The sequence below is a fragment of the Sarcophilus harrisii genome, chromosome 1, assembly GCF_902635505.1.
Source record: "Sarcophilus harrisii chromosome 1, mSarHar1.11, whole genome shotgun sequence".
Lineage (NCBI taxonomy): Eukaryota > Metazoa > Chordata > Mammalia > Dasyuromorphia > Dasyuridae > Sarcophilus > Sarcophilus harrisii.
The window spans coordinates 269,023,282-269,045,856 of NC_045426.1; the positions used below are offsets into that span (position 1 = coordinate 269,023,282).

The following is a 22,575-nucleotide window of genomic DNA, read 5'->3' on the forward strand; positions in this document are numbered from 1 at the left end:
TCTAAGTTCTAGTGATATTTTCTTCATGAAGCATTTCCAGCACTGCCACTCCCAGCTGCTAATAAACCTCCTTCCAATACTGCCTTGTATTCATTTTGCATTCGTTCTTTATGCACTTGGATACATATGGTGTATCCTCCATTAGAAGAGCTATTCATTTTTGTCTTTGTATATCCAGCATTTAATACTGTGCTGAGCAAATGCTTGTTGTTTGATTGAGGGGAAGGCTTCCAGGGTGAGAGACAAGGTGAATAAGTTTAGAAATGAAAGAGATTTAAAAAAAAAAAAAAAAAAAAAAAACTTTTAAAATAAAGGCAAAATGATTGCACATGTATAACCTATAACAGATTGCTTATCCTCTCAGGGAGTAAAAGAAGGAAGAAATAGAACTTGAATAAACAAAGACTATACATAAAAGTGTATGTATTTAAAATGCATATACACATCTGTGCAGGGCATATACTGTTAAGTGTGTAGTAACCATCTCTCCAGAAAAATTGTATGTATTTTCAATGTATGTCATATATACCTTACATATACATGTATATATAATATACAATACAACATAATGCATGATTCAATATATGTATGTGTGATGTATACAATTTACATAATATAAATGTATTTTTAAAATGTATTTACATTTAAAATGTAGATTTCTTCTGAATTATTGTTTTTCCATAATTTTCTTAAGTTTAGACAGTTATTAAATCAAACACTGATTTGTAGTATTTGTCAATTTCTGAGATAAATGCTCACACTGAAAGCTTAACAATTGGCTCTTAAGCAAGTTCAGGTTGGTTCTAGCACAGCCCTGTTTATATGTATAGATTCTCCAAAGGAAGGTTTTTATCTTTACAAGCCAAGGGATCAAAATTGTCAAAGCATTTTAAAACTGGAAATGATCTTGTTGTGAGTAATTTACTTACCCTGATTCTTCTACCTCATTGTCTATCCTATGACCTTAGGCACTTAAACCATTTACATCTTTTCTTAGTTTAGATATGGGATTCTGATGCTATAAAAAAAGCCCCCAAGAGGGAACTCTCTCCATCAATTATGTTTTGCAACTTCCTAGTCTTAAAGGTTTGTCTAGTCAACTATGGCCCGCGGGCCAGATGCGGCAGCTGAGGACGTTTATCCCCCTCACCCAGGACTATGAAGTTTCTTTATTTAAAGGCCCACAAAACAAAGTTTTTGTTTTTACTATAGTCCGGTCCTCCAGCAATCTGAGGAACAGTGAACTGGCCCCTTGTTTAAAAAGTTTGAGGACCCCTGGTCTAGTGGTTTGGAGAGATTAATTGATTTGCCTAGATCCAGAATATGTTTGAGACAGGACTTGAACTGAGGTTTTCCTCACTCTGAGATCAACTCTGTATCCACCACTTCTCTCCTAACTTCTTGTTCATTAGTAAAATATGAATGATATTATTGACATCTGAAAATTATATAGCACTGTTTTGAGAGCATTGCATTTATCAAAGATAAATCTGAAGAATTAACATAATCCCTTTTCACAGGGTTAAAATCATGTTTTATCACATATAAAACTGTTGCTTGTTCTTTGTCTCAAAGAGGACCATGTCATCAGGAAAGGTGATGTCATAACAAGCAAGTTAATTGGATTGAAATGAGGGAGGGCTGTGCAAAGTCTGACTCACTTTCCCCTCCAGAGACATCAGATATAGATCAGGATGACTGGAGATGGCCCTGGGTGCAGTGGGAGACTTTGACCTTGAATGGGATAAACTGAGTGAGGACCTCTCATGGGATTGGTGCCCTTAAACTCTGCCCTAACTGTTGACTGGAGACTTTGCCATAACTAGTGGAGATATAGCTAAAAAGCTGTGCAGGGGTTCAATTGTCTTGGAATGAACATTTACCCTCTTGGTTCCCCCCACCTCTTACTTAGCATTTAAGTACTTCTTTTAAAGGCTGTGGTGGCATTGGGAATTCAGGTAACAGAATTCACTCATCCAAGACTATCTTCCTGTATAACAGTTCTGTAGGGAAATTTAAATTAAGTGTTTGTTATTTGCTAGCATTCTTTTGTTTCTGGGGTAGATTTTCTGGGAGAAAAGGTGGGGGCCGAGGGTTCTGCCTTTATGTTTTGCACTCCTACTGACACCTTGCCTGTTGGGAGTTGCTCTTTCTCCAGAGATGATAATAAATCATTTTTTTGTTTTTTAACCTTGAGTCTGATTTTAATTTGGGAAAGGACCACTGTGCCACACAGCCTTTTTAAACTAAGGTTTTCAACAAATCTCAATTTGACTAAGGCCGGGCATCCATTCAGTGATTAAGGCTAGGTAGTAATTGAGACAAAGAATCTCTTCTTTCTCTTTCACATAGTCTAAAAAAAAATCTGAATGAATGAATGAATCTGAGCGGGAAAGATCCTCAGAGTTTCTAGCCAAAGCAAAATGATTGCTAATTACATTAAATTTGAGTCAAACAAGACCCAAACAATGACCAAATGGGGCTTGGCCCAGGATCTATTGATGGCCAATTAGAATCACATTGATTCTGGTTTTAGGCCTGGTCCTTAAGAAAGAAATCTTGCCAGTAAATCTCAAGTTTTCTTGGAAGGGTTCAGAGGTACAAGAGAGAGAAAAATTATTTTTAAGAGCATCTGTAGGTAAGGATATGATATCCAAGTGGACAGAGGGAGGGAGCACCATTGGCCACTTGGCCACCCTTTTCTCAACTGGAGAAGATGGCCTCATTCTTCTTACCTATCACTTCAGTCCCTAAAAAGGGAGAATGGACATTTAAATAGCACTTCCTTTGTCAGGTGCTGTGGTAAGGACAATTATTAGAATCCCCATTTTACATATGAAAAAACTGAGGTAAACTGAGGTTAAGGGACTTGCCTAGGGTCACTCAGATATTGTCTGAGATAAAATTTGAACTCTGATCTTCTTGACTCTAGGCTCTATTCTCTATCCATCATCTATCTTTTTAGTCAAACTGTCAAACAGAGTGAAAGCTGTTATGGAATGTTTACATATGCACCTGGAAGCTTCTTTCTCATAGAATGCACAGATTGTTCTTCTTGTTTCTGGTTTCGTGGAAGAAGTTGGAGAACCTGCTTCTGGAAAAGTGTGATAATAAAAGATAAAACAAGGGATCATATATAAACAAGAGGTGCCAAAATATATAATGAGAAATACTTTTTTCCCTTAAATTTCTTCATCACTATCTCTATACAGAATTCTTACTGTACCTATTATTAATACCTAAAATGTCTCAACCATATTCTTAATATCCAATATGTTTGCCTCCAAAGCATAATATAAACTTTTTCAATTTTTTTTTAAATTTGGGGATAACATATACACCAAAAATATTAGTAAAATGTAAATTGTGTAATTATCACCAAATGCAAATAAGCAATCTAGAAGAAAAAATACCTGTTATTCACTCTTAAAGTCCTCAAAGTCAGCCTTATTTTCTAGTAAAGGAATTTCAAATAAAAGCTTCTCTATGGAAAAACTCCCATTTCTACCCCTCCAAATTAAATCTCTAGAAACAGAGGTCTAGGCTCAAAACTTTGGAATGAAAATAGAAAGTTATATTTGAAGAAATTTGAAAACAATGTACATAATCGATATTGTCTTCCCTTTGTGAATTTTGATTATTAAGGCCTCTTTTTTTGGAATGATAAACTCTCTCAAAGCTTTCTTAGGTTTTTCATGGGACAAACACAAATTTATCCACTGATTCAGAAACAACACTACTCTAAAGGCACAGGCAACTCCCACAAAGTTGATTGTTTGAAACTGATTGTTTGGAAATTGGAATCTGTTTCCTCATAGAAGCAATGATTAATGGTGAGCCAATAGTGGCTCACTTTCCCAGTCCACCCAGTGGACTATGTTAACACGTAAGGATGCTGCCTAAGTCACATACTAGCAAGTCACAGACTGCCTGTCAGCCGAATTATAAAAAAAAATCTGCATTCAAATCATAATTGCTTTTGAAAGAGTGATTGATTTATTCTGTGATAAAAGCAATGGATATGTTTGTTTTTATAGCAGCTTTTTACTTTTCAAAATACATGTAATGCAAAGATAGTTTTCAACATCTACCCCTGCAAACCTTGTGTTCCAAATTTTTCTCCTCACCTTCCCCCTTTAAATGGTGAGTAGGATAAATGTTTTAAAGGGAAAATCTGCATTGTTGTTTTTTTTAATTACTTTATTAATTATTACTTTTTTCTTTCCCTTCTAGCTATGATAATGGCAGGAAGAGCATATTATGATGGTGTAGCAAAGATTGGAGAAATAGCTACTGGTTCTCCTGTGTCCACAGATTTGGGTAAGTTAAACAACAAATCACCTACAGACATAGCAGGGGTCATCCAGTGTTGTTGTTGTTTTTGATTTGATCCTCTCTTTTGTTTCTAATTCCTCCAAATGAAATGTGGGGCGCAGTTTTCATACTGCCAAAAAGGAAAACAGTAATGACCCCCCATCTTCCTTCAGCCCACATGAGAGTACTAAGTTCATTTTGAGAGGCAACAGGGTACAGTGTAAAAAGGCAAGTCAACAAGCATTTATTAAGCACATATTATGCCAGGCACTATTCAAAGACTAGGGATTAAAAGAAAGACAAAAAAAAGGGGGGGAAATAACATATAAACAATTATACACAAACTATATGTATGTGATAAATTAGTGATAATCGATAATAAACAAAGGAAGACACTAGCATTAAAGGAAATCAAGAGACTTTTTTACAAGGTGGAGATTTTAGCCAAAATTTGTAGAAAACCAGAGAAACAAAGCAGAAATAAGAAAGGAGGAAAGCCAACGAAAATGCCTAGAGTTGGGTGGGGGTTAGTGATCTTACATGAGGAGTAGCAGAGAACAGTGTCACTGTATCATAGTACATGGGGGGAAAAAGTCTAAGGAAAAAGAAGATAGAAACCAAATTATGAAGGTTCTTAAAAGACCTCTAGTAGATTTTATATTTGTTTCTGGAGGCAAAAAGGACCCACTAGAATTGATTAAAGAAAGAATTTGACGTGGTCAGGCTTTCATTTTGGAAAAATCAATTTGACAGATGGACTGGAGTGAGAGAAAGACTAAAGACAGTGAATCCTGTCAGTAAAAGAACTACTGTAAATATGGATTGATTGAACCTCAAGGGAGAAGAGGTCACCAAGTGATCATAGCAGAGGGAGAACCTAGGAATAAGGGATTCCTAGGGGAATAAGGGATATTCCAACTTCCCCACCATAATCATTAGTATTGGAAAGGGTGGCTACAGGAGCTGTGTCCTCGGGTGTTGGTAAGTACAGAAAATGAAGGGTTAAACAAACAGCAAAGGTTTTTGTTTTGTTTTGTTTTTTAAATTTTTTTTATTATTGCTTTTTATTGACAAAACATGTGCACTGGTAATTTTGACCCTTGGAAAAACTTCTGTTCCAACTTTTCCCCTCCTTCCCTCCACCCCCTTGATGGCAGGTAGTCCCATACATGTTAAATATGTTAAAGTATATGTTAAATACAACATATGTATACATATTTATACAGTTGTTTTGCTACACAAGAAAAATCAGATTTAGAAAGAAGGTAAAACTAACCTGGAAAGAAAAACAAAAATGCAAGCACTACAATAACACAAAGAGTATAAATGCTATGTTGTGGTTCACACTCATTTTCCAGTGTTCTTTCACTGGGTGTAGCTGGTTCTGTTCATTACTGATCAAGTAGAACTGATTTGGATCCTCCCATTGTTGAAGAGAGCCACTTCCATCAGAATTGATCCTCATATAATATTGTTGAAATGTATAATGATTTCCTGGTTCTGCTCATTTCACTCAGCATCAATTCATGTAAGTCTCGCCAATCCTCTCTGTATTCATCCTGCTGGTCATTTCTTATAGAACAATGATATTCCATAACATTCACATACCACAATTTACTCAGCCATTCTCCAATTGATGGGCATCCACTTAATTTCCAACTTCTAGCTACTACAAAAAGGGCTGCCACAAACATTCTTGCCCTTTCCCTTCTTTAAGATCTCTTAAGATCCAGTAACACTGCTGGATCAAAGGGAATCCAAAAGTTTGATAACTTTTTGGGCATAATTCCAGAATCTCCAGAATGGATGGATCTGTTCACAACTCCACCAACAACGCATCAATGTCCCCATTTTCTTGCATCCCCTCCAACATTCATCATTATATTTCCCTGTCATTCTAGCCAATCTGAGAGGTGCGTAGTGGTATCTCAGAGTTGTCTTAATTTGCATTTCTCTGATCAATAGTGATTTGGAACACTATTTCATATGGGTAGAAACAGTTTCAATTTCATCATCTGAAAATTGTCTGTTCGTATCCTTTGACCATTTATCAATTGGAGAATGGTTTGATTTCTTATAAATTTGAGTCAGTTCTCTATATATTTTGGAAATGAGGCCTTTATCAGAACTTTTAACTGTTGCTTCCCTTCTAATCTTATCTGCATTAGTTTTGTTTGTACAAAAGCTTTTTAACCTGATACAATCAAAATTTTCCATTTTGTGATCAATAATGGTCTCTAGCTCTTCTTTGGTCACAAATTCCTTCCTCCTCCACAGGTCTGAGAGGTATCTCAGACAAACTATCCTATGTTCTTCTAATTTATTTATAATATTCTTTATGGCTAAACCATGAATCCATTTTGATCTTATCTTGGTGTATAGTGTTAAGCATGGGTCAATGCCTAGTTTCTGCCATACTAATTTCCAATTTTCCCAGCAGTTTTTGTCAAGTAATAGTGCATTCTTATCCCAAAAGTTGGGGTCTTTGAGTTTGTCAAACACTAGATTGCTATAGTTATTGATTATTTTGTCCTCTGAACCTAGCCTATTCCACTGATCAAATACTCTATTTCTTAGCCAATATCAAATGGTTTTGGTGACTGCTGCTTTATAATATAGTTTTAGATCAGGTCCATCTAGGCCACCTTCATTTGATTTTTTTTTTCATTAGTTCCCTTGAAATTCTTGACCTTTTGTTCTTCCAGATGAATTTTGTTATTTTTTCTAGGTCATTAAAATAGTTTCTTGGGAGTCTGCTATAGCACTAAATAAATAGATTAGTTTAGGTAGTACTGTCCTCTTTATTATATTTGCTTGCCCTATCCAAGAGCACTTAATATTTTTCCATTTGTTTAGATCTGACTTTATTTATATGGAAAGTGTTTTGTAGTTTTGCTCATTTAGTTCCTGACTTTCCCTTGGCAGATAGATTCCCAAATATTTTATACTATCAACAGTTATTTTAAGTGGAATTTCTCTTTGTATCTCTGAACAGCAAAGGTTTTAAGATGAAAATTAGTTTGTTACCTATGGAGTAGGGAACACAGTAAAAAGGGCTAAGTAGCTTAAAAGTAGGATTCTGGTAGGTTTGGGTTGAGGCTGATGGGAATAAGGGAATAGTCAATAGGGATTGTTGAGAACAGAGTTTAAACAAGGGAGCAGGTACTTCAGAATCACTGAGATGGGGAGAGACCTATAGAGTAAAAGTGTGTTAAATGATCAAGGAATGAATTTAAATAGGTTGTTCAGTCACTAGTTTTGGTCATGTCTTGACTCTTTGTGATCTTATTTGGAGCTTTCTTGACAGATATATTAGAGTGGTTTGCCATTTCCTTTTCCACTTTATTTTTACAGATGAGGAACTAAGGCAAATGGGGTTAAGTGACTTTCCCAGGGTTACACAACTTAAGTATCTGAGGTAAAGATTCCTTACTTCAAACTCAGACTGTATCACCTAGCTTCCCCCTAATTATCATTGTCTAAAAATGTTCAGCCATCCAAGGCAATCCCAATGAACATTGGATAGAGAGCCCCAGCTGCATCCAGAAAAAGAACTATGGGCATTAAATGCAATTCAGCATAAGCTATATATTCATTTCTTTTTTCTGTTTGTTGTTTTTTTCCCCTCTCCCATGGTTTTTCCTTTTCTGAATTTTCTCTCTCAACATGATTCATAAAGCAATGCACATTTAAAAAATAAGTAAATAAGGTTTAAGAAAAGAGTAACCATTAAAGATTCAACATTAGGGCAGCTAGATGGTGCAATGGATAGAGCACCAGTTCTAAAGGCAGGAAGATCTAAGTTCAAATCTGACTTCAGACACTTATCACACTGGCTGTGTGACCCTGGTAAGTCACTTATATCCAATTGCCTCTCCCAAAAGAAAAAAACAAAAACTAAGAAAGGTACAATGTTAAATGAGAGGGAGAGTTCAGTCAGGATACCAGGCAAATAAATGTACCTGGAAAGGATGCTCTGAGCATAGCAGAATGATTGCTTTAGGAAGCCAGCAAACCCTGGCTCTGGAATTGGTAGTCAGGGTTCCTATGTCCTGGCTCTCCTGCTCCCTTTGGTTCTTGGGCAAATGAGTTTATCATTCCAGGTCTTAGTTTCTTCATCTATAAAATGATGAAATTATTTATTAGTTATATAACCTTGAGCTACTTAACTTCTCTGGGCATCTGCTTTCTTATTTTTAAAATGAAGGTTGTGTCGGGTATGGGTGATACACACCTATAATCCATGTTACTATGTTTGAGTTCAGGAGTTCTGAGTTGTAAGTTATATTCAGGTGCTGCTAACTAAGGCTAGGAAAATGGTGAAACCCCAGGGGTGGGAAGAGGTGATGTGGTACAGGTCAAAAACAGAGCAAGTAAAAGTTGGCTCAAGTGGTTATTGCTCTTCCAGCTTGGGAAAGGTGGGAAAACCAGTGGGGGGAAGAGGAGGGGGAAGGGAGGGAGGAATAGAGACAGGAACAGAGAGAAAGAGAAAGGGAGAAGGAGAGAGAATGGGTGGATAGAGGCATATAGACTAGATCATTGGTGTCAAATTCTAGTAGAAACAGTTCTCTCCTGGGACATACATTCATACATACATACATACATATTGACTTAGGAAACTATAAATATTATCTGTGTTGCATTGTATTTTCATTTATTTTGTTAAACATTTCCTATTTACATTTTCCCTTAATCTTTGTATATATATATACTCATTGGCTCCCCCATTGGAATTCAAGCTCCTGGAGAGTAGGAACTTTGGGTTTTTTTCTTTGTAAGTACTAGAAGAGTGTTTGGTATGTAGTAATCATTTACAATTCAGTGGATAGAGTGCCAGATCTGGAGTAAGTTCAAATTCAGACTTATTAGATACTTAGTATCTATATGACCCTATGCAAGTATCTTAACTTGTTTGCCTCAGTTTCCTCATTTTTATAGATTTTTACCTGTATGATAAAATGGGGATAATAATATCTACCTCCTAGGCTTATCAAATGAGAAAATAATTGTCAAGTGCTTAGTATAGTGCCTGCCTGGCACATAATAAATTCTATATAAATATTACCTAGTGTTATTATTACTTAATAAATGCTTGTTAATTAGGAAATATAGTACTGATCTTGGATGAGGAAGACCTAAGTTGAAATCCATTCCCAGACATTTATTAGATGTGTAGATAATCGTTTAATCTCTGTCTGCCTCAGTTTCTTTAATTGTAAAATGGGGAGAGCACCTTCTTTCCATAGTGATTATGAGCATTAGATATTATACATCTCCTAGCCCAGTGCCTATCATGTAATAGTCTCTTAATTTGTTTCCTTTCTTCCTTCCTTGTTAATTGATTGATTTCTTGTTTTAAGATAAACAAATATAATGAATTGGACTAAATGGCCTCTGAGATACATTCCAGCTCTAAATCATTGATCCTTAAAGTGAGACAGGATGAAGAGGAGGTGATGATTAAGAAAAACTAAAGAGAACAATTGCTTAACAGGAAATAATTGGCAACAGAAATGACAAGTAGACCAGAAAAAGACTGCATAACTATGTCTGACTGGCCTTCTTAGCACTGCATTAAAAACATCCCTCATTTTCAACTCCCATTTGGTGAAAAATGCTGTTGTAATATAGGCAGGATTTTCATGTCAGATTTACAACTCCTGATTCATAGAACAGAAATTAATTGAGTTAAGATCTGTATTTATCTGAGAGGGATGGGCTAACTGGGCCCCCAGATTTTACCTTATGGTATGAACATTTCCTGTGACTCACATAGTTGAAAATCAGAAGCTCATTTTATGTTCTTTTCTATGACCCTCCCTTTTTCCCTGAGTTGCTTTTAGATTTTATCTTATCAGTTTTGTTTAAATTGATCTACTTTACCGAGTCAAGAAAACAACCAATTTAGCAATGCATTTTCATAGTAACAGGCAATCTTAGATCACCATAAATTAAGAGGAATTTGGTTCTCTCCAGAGGGTTTGGTTTTTTTTTGTTGTTGTTGTTGTTGTTGTTTTTTTTTTTTTTTTTTTTCCATTTCTACTAGTACAGTTCTGTTTCTGTTCTCCTGTTAAACAATTTTCTTACTTCATGGATACTTAAAAAAACTTAATGTGACTTAACTTAGATGAAGTAAAAATGACAAGTAGCAAACATTTCAAAGAGAAAAACCTATGCCATCTTCTGAAAAACTGAAGGAGCCACAGCAGAAAAAAACAGACATTTGTAAAGGGTGAACATGAGAAAACAAGGGGAGAGAAAATCACAATATTTTAAATTTAAGGTATAAACCATTTTTAAACTTCAAGTAAATTATTTTATGGTTTATCAAGCGTGATAATTGAAATGACCCTCATTGTTCAAATAGCCTGGAAAAAGGACTAGATGGATATGTAATATACTATGTTGTAATTAACATTAATTTAACGTATAAGAAATCTTAAACTATATAAATTAAAGACAGAATTTAAGTATAGACCAGGATAACAAACATTACCATATTTAATAGAGTTAATCATTACAGGAAGTTATTCAAAATGTTATGTTCCCTTTGTTTATCTTTAGCAGAGTTTTTCCATGTTTTTCACAATGTTTGAATTAGAATATTTTAAACATTATCATGTTGCCAATACCGAAGTATAAAGGGAAGGCAAGGGTAACAATTTGAGACACCACTACAAACATTAGAGGATTCAAGAAACTGAGTTGATAATGTTCCCAAAATGTTACTAAATTGGAATAAAAAGTCTAATTTTTTTGGTATCTGAAGAAAGGAAATATGTTCCCATTGAAACATATGGTTTTATGCTTAAACATCTGTCATCAGTTGCTATTTTTATATTTTATAGTTCTTGCCACTGTTTGAATAAGACTTTTTCTCTTCCACACCTTAACTTTATACAAAAGCAAGTTCATAATACTCAATCAGCTATTTCCACAGCAACAACGTTGTTGTAAACACTGGATTAAAACTTCAGTTCCACTAAGAAAAAATGTGTAAGGAAGGTGAAGTCTTTCTTTCCTACTTCTATATAAATACAAATGACATAAATGTTAATATTCTGTATTGCTTTTATTTCCCCTTCAAACTTGCCCTTTGAAGTACAGTCCCTAAATGCCATATTGACTAAAACAGAAAAAGAACTGATTTCCTACAAGAGTCTAGAACATTTTTTTTTTTTTTTTTTACAGAAGAATAACATGCAAATAGGAGTTGTCCTTGAAAGATTAATATTTATTCCCTTTTACTTACGTGGCTTTTCTGAACTTAAACTACACCATCATCATGTGACTTTTCACATTCTGTGTTCCTATGGAAAGAACAGTAAATAAAAAAGAACAAACAATTCGAAAGTCTGCTTTTGCTTTTTTGAGTGTATTTTTTCTAGAATTGTTTTTAATATATTGTCTAGCTTTCTGTGATCTTTTGGAATGTACATTAAATCTCTCCCAGGAGGAGTGAATTTCAATGAATTTTTAAATGAAAAACTAAAGAAATATATAAGAAGATTGTGTTTTAAGATTTTCCAGGGGTGAGGGTTGGGGGTAGGGAGGAAAGGGTGGAGAATAGAGATCTGTTTGAACTTTTTACTCTGAGTTGTACTGAAGAACCAAGTTTATTTCATTGTAATTCAGTTCTTCTTGTTTCATATTTTATGTTAGAATCCCTTAGTATTTTTATTGAATTGTTTATAATTTGGGAGTAGAGAAAATGTTCTCTTAAGGAAACTTTTCTTAAATTAACAGAAATTTAAAATGAAATTTTTAGTTTTGGAAACTAGGTGAACTATTTTCATGTGAATATTTCCTCAGTAATGATAAAGAAAAAACTAATTCCAGTGTGTTCCCCAAATAATAAAAACAAAGGGAATTCTAATAATTTGGATTTGTGTGCTGGGAAAAGGTAAACAGTGTTCTTATTTCTCAGTTATGCCCAGGCCCTACATCAGTCCTTGGATTCTTCTCTCGGCATTTTGGATTTGGGAACCAATTTGTATACTATTGTTCAATGGGGAGTAACTCATGAATTCACTGTTAATCTCATTTTTCTGAAGTACAACCTGGGAATTGGGGGTGGGGGATGGAGGAAAATACTTAAGAGACTACAAACAGTTATTTTTACCAAAGATTAAAGTCAAAATTAGTTTAACTTATTAGTCTTTTTTTTTTTTGTTCTGTCCTTTCTAGTCTAAAGATCATTCCCCTTAAAGAGAAAAGAAGAGCAAAATAAGATTAACATGTTTTCTCCCAGTCATTAATTTTTATCCAGTCTCTTCCCTCTTTTGATCATTCTCTTTTCCTAGTGAATAACTAAAATAGAGCTACCATATTATTGTACTTACGTTAATCATAACATAACAGCACCATGTTTTTTTTCCATCTTTAGCTACTTGTCTTTGCTTCTATTTTCTGTTTTGTTTTAAAACTTAGGTTGACCTGTGCATTCCTAATACATTCATTCCAGCCATCTTTTCCTGAATCATTTCTGTTTGGGTGCTAAGAATTATCATATCCTTTTGGGAATGACTTTTTTTTTTTTTTTTAAGTTATATTGATAATTTTTGTTTTTACGCCAAAATCATTGCTGTATTTACTCCCTACAAACCCTTTTGTGAGCATTCTCTTATACCAAGGCAAGGGGAAGGGGAAGAAGTAAGTAGTCTGTCTACCTATCAACTGACCACATTTGATAGCATTTGCAATATTGCACACTTATATTCTTCATCTTTTTCAATTGAAAAGGGAGAAATGCATTTCCTCATTTCTTCTCCTAGGCCAAGATTGGTCACTATAATTATAGCATTTGGTTTCATGTTCAATGTTTTTTCATTGTCTTAGTGGATTTGAAGACTGAATAATATACACAAAAAGTTAATGGTATATCTGTCTTCCTGCAGCCTAGATTGACCCTATAGAACCTTAGGTCATGGAATACGATCTGTTCTTTCTCTGAATTCTTTGAAATCTTTCTCTAAAGGTTTTTCTTCTAAAGGTCTAGACTATGCCTTGCTTTCCATTCTTATTTTACAAATTTTGAGTTGAAATGGTCATTGCTCTCCAGGGTTCTTAGTTAGTATGTATTTCCTTATCTACTTCCTCCTGTATAATTGGTCTGTAGCATATTCTTAAATCAATATCACTTCTGTTTTGTTCCCCTTAGAATTCCTCAGAATGATCCCTCACTCTAGTTCTTTCATTTCCTCACATTAGAATAGGTTCTTTTTGTTGTTGTTGTTCAGCATTTTTTTTTATTATTATTAAAGCTTTTTATTTACAAAACATATGTATGGATAATTTTTCCAGCATTGACCCTTGTGTAACCTTTTGTTCCAAATTTTCCTTCCTCCCCACTCTCTCCCCTAGATGGCAGATAGTTCAATATATGTTAAATATGTTGGAATACATGTTAGATTCAATATGTGTATACATATTTATACAGTTATCTTGTTGCACAAGAAAAATCAGATCAAGAAGGAAGGAAAAGAAAAACTGAGAAAGAAAATAAAATGAAGCAAATAACAACAGAGAGAGTGAGAATGCTATGTTGTGATCCATACTCTGTTCCCATGAGTCTCTCTCTGAGTGTAGATGGCTCTCTTCATCACTGAACAATTGGAACTGGTTTGAATCCCCTTATTGTTGAAGAGAGCCGTGTTCATCAGAATTGATCATTCTATAGTCTTGTTGTTGAAGTATATAATGAGCTCCTGGTTCTGCTCATTTCACTCAGCATCAGTTCGTGTAAGTCTCTCCAGGCCTTTCTGAAATCATCCTGCTGGTCATTTCTTATAGAACAATAATATTCTGTAACATTCATATACCACAATTTACCCAACCATTCTCCAATTGATGGGCATCCATTCATTTTCCAGCTTCTAATCACTACAAACAGGGCTGCCACAAACATTTTTGCACATGTAGGTACCTTTCCCTCATTTAAGATCTCTTTGGGATATAAGCCCAGTAGTAGCACTGCTGGGCCAAAGGGATTCACAGTTGGATAACTTTTTGAGCTTAGTTCCAAACTGCTCTCCAGAATGACTGGATCCATTCACAGTAAAATAACTTCTTAGTTTTAAAATACTACTATCTTCCCACCCAAACTCCGTTATCTATTCTGTTAAGGACTTTACTTCTCATCTTGTTATCCACACTTTCTGATTTTGTATATAAGTATAGCCCTATCTTCGAGGCAAGAGATTCATTGCATCTTCTACCTTGGTGCTGGCTGGAGGCTGAAGAAAGCAGAGGCAGAAGCCGCTCAAACAGAGAGTTAGGTCTCAACTAACCGGGCTATTTTGGAAGGAGAAATAAACGTTTGCATTTTTACCAGCTGGCTGCATTTTGGAGTAATTATTTATTTCAACTGAGACTAAGACTGCCTCCAGAAAACCTTCACACTGCTCTCAAGGGGAAAACAAAATGAGGCAGAAAAGCTGGAGTAGGGAGGAGAGGAAGGAAAGGACACCAAAAAGTTCCAGGGGCATTTTGTTTGGGGAATTAAAAACAGGCAGAGTAGCAGGTGCAGGGTGGTATGAACTGAGAATCCAGCTTCTGTCTCTGTAAAGGAAGGTATTAGGAGAAGTTTCATACTTTACTCTCTAGGCTTTCAGTCAAAGGGGAAAAAGGGGCTAAGAGATGTAGAGTCACTTTGGCTTGAATTAGCCATATGGTAGAAAGATATGGTAAATTTATCCTGGGAGGAGCATCATGTTCCAAGGGGTTGAAATCGGGCAAAGCAATAGTTCATTTTAAAATTCTTCTATATTTGCAAAATCTCAGAAAAGTTTCTATTTCATATTTAGGTTTACTACATTACCTGTATTTTAACTTTTGGGTGTAGAAATCCAAATTCTATTTCAGATGCCATCTCATTCTATGAAGATGAAATAACATCTTTAAAAAAAATTAGTACTAACAAAAAAGCTTGTTTTCACCAAAATATTTAATTATTCACTTTAGCAAAAGCAATATTATGCTTCATTATTAAAATCTTGGTTTAACATTTTGTGATACAGGGAGTTAAAGTTCTAATTCTGAGTTTAGTTTATTTAAATACTTGGTTTTAGTACCTACAAAAGATACCTTACACAGATATATTAGGCAATTAGATGGTATACTGGATTCAAATGCAGACTTAAATACTTTATAGCTGTCCCTGGACAAGTTACTTAACATCTATCTCAATTTCCTCATCTATAAAATGGGGATAATAATAGCCCCTTTTTTGTAGGAAGATAGTTGTGAGGATCAAATGAGTTAATATTTTTAAAGCACTTGGAACTAATTGGCACAGAGTAGGCATAATTAATTCCCTTTCCTTCCTTGCACTAAGATTTTTGGAATAGATCCAAAAGAAATGCATCATTACTAAATTATAATACTCATTTAAGCTTGTTATAGAATTTCCTTTCTAAGTTTTTAAAGCATACAGAAATGGCCATCTCTTTCTTATTTATTCTCATGTTTTCATATTATCATTACTATTATCTGAAAGTACAATACACAATGAGTGAAAATTTACTCCATCAGATTCAACCACTGCATCTGATGGCTTTGCTTATATCATTCTTTACTGTAAGGAAAGATCAACTGGGGCGCCAAAGCCTCCCTTTTTAAGAAAGTAATTGTAGTGCAAAAGCTTTTTTAATAATTTTCTCCAAAGTAAAGTACCTCTAAATATCAATTTTTCTCCCTGGGAAATGGAAAAAACAATACTTAACTTTCATTAGATTCATAAGGACAGTCATAGAAGAGTTGGTCACTTAAATATTTTAACTAATGAACTCTTTGGATAATTTTCTCTGTGTTTGTGTGTGTATTTTGTAGTACTAATCTTCAAAGTTCCTTTCTTTCATGGAGAAAATGAAAATGGACATTTTTATAAGGTAATCTTTCTAAGAAAGGTTGCTTAGTAATGAAAGACTTCAGAATCACTTTTGAATTGTACATCATACTATACTTGAATAAAATAGAAAAGGCTTTTATGCTGAAGTAAACGAGTACTACAATGGAGAAAGTGTACTCCACTTGGGATGCTGGGAAGTGAGTTCAAAGCCCTACTATTCCATTTGCTAGTTATCTGACCTTTGGTTAGATTAGATTTCTTTCTCATAATTCCAATTCACTCATTTTTGGAATGCTCTGTAAGGCCTCATACACTATTTTGACCCTAGATTATAACAACAAGGTAATTAATAATAACCATAATAGCATTCACATAGCACTTAAAGGTTTGCAAAGCAATTTGCACATGTTTCCTCATTTAATCTTCACACCTAGCCTGTGAGGTACTTTTATTATCCCTATTTTACAGATAAGGAAACTGAGGCTTTAGGGGTTTAATGACTTGCTCATGGATGCACAGCTAGAGAGTAAAAAACAATTACATGTGCTTTAGAGAGATTAAAATCTTTCCCAGAAACAGAAAAATTACTGAAAAATTTAATTTTCTATCAGCACTAAAAAGTCAAATTTCATTTGTAAATCCAGCCTGTGTTTTTCGTGATCAGTAATTTATGAAGGAACCAGAGATGTAAAACTGAAAGAGACCTTACCTTGACTAGGTTCTTAACCATGAAAAGATCATGGGCTCTTTTGGCAATCTAGTGAAGCCTATGGACTCCTCATAGTAACTACAAAGAAAACCAATTATATTGAAATAGTTATCAAAATAAAAAGTTCATCCTCCCATTTTCTGGGGTCCAGAAAAATAGACACTTAACTAATATTCCATATTGAATAAGTAGCAGCTAGATTGCAACCCAGATCCTCCTCTACAAATACAATGAGATAACAGTAGAACATACTGTCTGCAGACGAGGCTCACTTGCTCCTTTTTTAATTTAATAAGTGATTTTATTTTTTAAAAAAATTGAAAAATCTGAGATCTCGGGGATCTAAATTGATTTTCTCCTATAATTGACATTTTTCAGGGATATTCAATGGTCAGTGTACCATATATAGCATCAACAGCATGTGGCTGACAACTTTATTACAACTTTTCTTTTTTTCCATTGACATTTGACAATTTTTCTAATGCAAATGAGAATCAAATGTTTTAATACTTTGAACTCTTAGCCACCTACTTTCTATATGAATGTTCTTTAAAATATTGACATTTTTTCAAGTACAGAGCTTGTGAACTTTTCCTTGACAGTATTTACAAGTATTTATTAGCATTAATATTATACCAGACTAGTTGCAGACCATATTTTGATGACCTCTTCACAAAAATGTGTGTCTGATTACTACCTTGGCAATGATATCTTATGAGTCAGCTAGGTGATACAGTGGTAGGGTTTTGGACTTGGAGTCAGGAATACCTGACTCTTCCATCAAACACTTGATAGCTTTGTGACTCTGAACAAGTCACCTTGTCTGTTTTCTCATTTGTAAAAATAAGGATAATAGCAACTCATAGGTTGTCATTAAAATCAATTTAAATGCTAAAAAAAAAAAATCAGATGAAATAATATATGTAAGCTTTACAAGAGTACCAATCACCTTGAGATTTATACATTATACACTGTGTCAATTTACACAATACCAATATCTCCATATTGCAGCACCTATCTGATTCAAGACAAAAGGAGAAAGCTCTGAATTGTGCATTCCAACATATCTAGATCTAGATCTTACTTAGTTGAGGTCAAGGTTGCACTTTGTTATTTACTTGAAGTTGTCCTCAGTGAAAAATAGGCAGCATACAAGTGGTTTTATTTTTTCCCTCATTGAAATTAATTTTGTTTTTCCCCAAAGAAACTATGATATAAGTAATAGAGATTTTTGAGCCTGTTAACCTGTTTATCTTCTAATTATCAAAACAACTGAACTATATTATTCTTAGTGCTTTACATAACTTAAAGATATTAATACTTTTACTTCTAATTTGATTTTTAAAAATCTATTACTGTACTAAAAGCAATTTTTTCTTCCTAGTATTTCTATGAAGTTTTGTTTAAGAACAGAGGTTTGTGGAAATTAGGAAGATTTAGAAGAGATTTAGTGTCTGAGGACCCAGATGATGAGTGTAACTGAAAGCTATCATATGAAAATTGGGAGTGTTTCCTGGAGAAAGATGTGATATAATATTATAGTCTTCAGTTCTTATTTCAAGATTATCATTTGGAAGAAGGATTAACCTTGTTCTTGTTCTCCTTGGTGGGTGCTTTAAAAAGTACTATTGACTGATATGATACCTGTCTTCAAAATGAATGGTTGTAATAAATAATAGTTTAGCTACTTATATGTGTGTGTATACATATATATGAAATAAATAGGTTCCCGTTGTAGCCTACAAATGTTATTTTAAAATATATTCTTGTTGATCTAATGATCAAGAGCAGTAATAGAAACTACAGGAAAGAACATTTTGGCTCGACAGTTATTGCTGTTCAACTATAGAATAAATTATCTTAAAAGGTCTATAAAGGTATAGAATTGTTTGGGACTGGAAGTCTTCAATTAAAAGACCACTAGTTGAAGATATCGGAGATGGGATTCATGATTTAAGTAAAAGGTGAACTGGATGTCCTTTGAGTTGTTTTCTAAGTCTGGGTGGGTTGTATAAGTCCCTTTACAGTCCTTTACAATACCTCTCTCTCTCAGATAATCTATTTTTTTTTTACTTTACTGAGATTGACTCTGTGTGATATGAACTCCCTCAACACTTTTTAAATTTCAGAATTTTCCTACCCATCCTTTCTGCCTTCCTTCTGTCTTTAAGCAAAAATATCTGATACAGAAAAAGTAGACAGTATCCTGACATTAATGTTTTACTCCCACCATGTTGTAAGGAAGAAGGCATGTACCCATATCTCTTCTTTGTGATCTTCATTAGTTTTTCTGTTGTTATTGTTTGTCCTTTGTTTTCCAAGAGGACCGATAATACTATAGGATGATGTCTTGACTTGATTGAATTTGATTTAAGGGGGCAGAATTGCAGAGTCATCAGCTGTACTTATTTTTTTCTTCCAGAGTTATCAAGTCTAGTCATAATTTTGTATTTACCTTATACCAATAATAATACCTTAAAAAAAAAAGTTCACATATATTTCTACCATGTTTAACATATAATGGATTACTTGGCATCTAGGAAAGAGGGTGGGGAAAATTGGGGGTGGATTTAGAACATAAGATTTTGCAAGGGTTAATATTGAAACGTTATCCATGCATGTTTTGAAAATAAAAAGCTTTAATTAGAAAGAAAGAAAAGAAAAGAAAATGTTCACAGTGCCTCCTATTAGCAATTCAGGTAAATAGGCACATCAAGAGAGTTGACTTTTTAAATTACTGTGATCAAGTAACAAGAACTTTTCCTCAGTGTTGAATATAAAGAACACCTTGAGTTCTTACAGTTCTTCAATTTAAAAGCGGTTTTTCCATTATTCAGAATTCAACTTCTTTTGAGGGATTTTTTTTTATTCATCTAGTCATTATGAACATAAGTCCTTTGATTCTACTTATTTTGCTCTGTTGAGCAAAAAAAAAAAAAAACATGTTGATACATGTTTTCCTAATTTTCACTAAATTCCTCCTATTTGTCATTTCCTACTGTACAAAGTAGCCAATTTTATTCATATTCCATAGTTTTCCAACCATTCCATAATCAGTGGACATTTGTTTCAAAGTTTTTGCTACCATTGTCCTGCAATGAATATTTTGGTTTATATTGGATTTTTAGTTTTGTCTTTGGTTTCCTTGGAAACTGCTGGATCTTGAAGGAAATGGATTGCTTAGTCACTTTTCTTGTGTAATCCCAAATAGAAATCCAGACTGAGTACATCCCAGCTCCACTGGCAAGGTATCAGGATGCTTGCTATCTCAAACAGAATTGTTGCCTCTTTTTTCATTTTTGCCTACTTGCATGGAATATGGTAAAAACTCAGAATCGTTTTGATTTCTTTTTTTTTTCTGTAAACAATGTAAAGTATGTTTTGATTTGGCCATTTATACTTTGAAAAATTTGTAAAAGCAATTTATAGTGCAATTAAGAAGTATATAGGATTTGGAATAAGATAACTTATTTAGCTTTGGACAAATCACTTAATTTTCTGTGCATTAGTTTCCTCATCCAAAAAATGTTCCAGCTCTAATCTATCTCTCCCCAAGATAAGGCATTTTTTAAACATTTCCTTTGTGCTAGACATTGTTCTAAGTTCTGAGGATAAAAATACAAACAAGAAAATCCTTGCCTTCAAGAACATACATTCATTCAGTGAGAGAAGACCATATAAAAAGGGGAGCTAGAAAAGTTTGGTAGGTTTTTGGGGGGGAGGGGAAGAAAAAGGAAATAATAAAATTATACTGAATAACTTTCCAAGTAAAGATACCATTCAGCTTCATCTGAGCAGGGTTATTATAAGGTAGGGATTCTTAACCTTAGGTCCATGAACTCCGTGTGTGTGTGTGTGTGTGTGTGTGAAGTTGGAAACTATATTCCAATAAAATTCATTTTCCTCTGTAATCCAATGTATTTTGTTTATGCATTTAAAAAACATTGGTCTGAGAAGCCCCTAGATTCACCAGAGTACCAGTACAAAAAGAATGGGAACCTTTCGTGTGTGGCCTTCCATTTTCCCCTTTGATTGTTCCACAGTTTAAATAGTTTGGGAAATGAGTGTGAACCACTACATAGCATTTCCAATCCCTCCGTTTTTGTCTGTTTGCATTTTTTATTTCTTTCACAGACTAATTGTACACTATTTCAAAGTTTAATTCTTCTTGTCCAGCAAAACAACTGTGTGGACATGTATACAGATATTGTATTTAACATATACTTTAACATATTTAACATGTATTGGTCTACCTGCCATCTGGGGAAGGGGTTGGGGGAAGGAGGGGAAAAGTTGGAACAGAAGGTTTTGCAATTGTCAATGCTGAAAAATTACCCATGCATATATCTTGTAAATAAAAAGCTATAATAAAAAAAAGAAAAGTTTCAAACAGTTTGAGTTTTGAGGAGACCTTAGCCCTCACCCTAATTCCAAGTGTCCCTCAGATCTATACACAAAACCCTGAATAACTTTGAACATGAAAGGGTGACCAATGGTTTTAAGAAGTATCATACTCTTGTTCCAGATTTTCCAACACAGATTTATTTACAGCACCTAGCTAACAATCTGACCACTACTCATCTTACCCATCCCAAATATTAAAAAGCTCATTTTAAAGCTCCTTACAGGTAATAATATCAGCACCTTCTGCCTCCAAAATAGAGCAGCAGGCATTATCCCTCGTATTATTCCCAGAGCACTTATTTGTCCAGACCTGCTGGAGTGCCCCAATCTCCTGCTCAAAATTGACTTGCCCAGGCCTGTACAGTGGTCTGGCAGTGAATATCCACAGCTAAGCCTTGGTGCTTTTCAAGTAAGATTCTGCCCAGAAATCAGTACCAGTTAACTGTACCCCATGTAGTCTGGTCATGAGGAGTTGGGAAAGGTCACAGAAACAGGGTATGCATTCAGTCCACCAAACCCATTTTTAAAATAACAAAAACAACTCCCTTGCTAACCTCCAGCTGAGAACTAGTTTTGAGGGAAATCCCAAACTCTGCTCTCTTCCTAGTGCCATCCTTAACCATAGTCTAAGCCTTAGTCACTCTTGGCCTCAGCTGGACTACTGCAATAACCTCCTATTTGATTCTCCTGCCTCAGATCTCTTCAATATATCTTAAATATACCAACATAACTGGCAAAGTAATTCACCTAATGCACGTCTGATCATGTCATCACCACCCCCAACAAATTCCACTGGCTCCCTGTTGCCTGGAGGATCATATAAACTCCTATTTGACATGTAAAAGTCTTTACAAATTTGATTTCTTTTTACATTTCCAGTCTTCTCACATCCCATTCCTCATCACAAACTCCCAAGCAAGATACACTGGTTTGCTTTCTGTTCTTTAAATGTGACATTCCATCTTCATGACTTTGCACTAGCTGGCCATCCATCATGCAGCAGATAGGAGAATGGAGAAAAGACTTCTCCAGAAGGTTGGCTTTGAGCTGAATCTTGAAGGAAGTCAGAGAAACTAAGGGGCAGATAATGGTGACTTCAGACTCAAAATGGTAGATTTAGATTGAGTCTTCCAAGCTGGCTTCAGGTCATTCTTGACTCTTGGACAGCTCTTAAATCACTAATAAAAATGTTGATAATGATTCTAAAAATGAAGGGAGTTGTTTTCTCTTCTTATTTTCTAATTCTGTATGTATTTTGTTATTTATACATTGTTTCATCTATTGATATGTAAGATCATTG

At 34.5% G+C, this 22,575-nt stretch overlaps 1 protein-coding gene across 1 annotated transcript in view; it reads left to right on the top strand.

Annotated features, from left to right (window-relative positions):
- BAIAP2L1 (BAR/IMD domain containing adaptor protein 2 like 1) overlaps positions 1 to 22,575 on the top strand; it is a 122,727-nt gene that overhangs the window by 35,983 nt on the left and 64,169 nt on the right. The window contains exon 3 of the mRNA XM_003761491.4: positions 4,234 to 4,320. Coding sequence (XP_003761539.2) covers positions 4,234 to 4,320 — 87 coding nt within the window. The remainder of the gene's footprint in view (positions 1 to 4,233; positions 4,321 to 22,575) is intronic.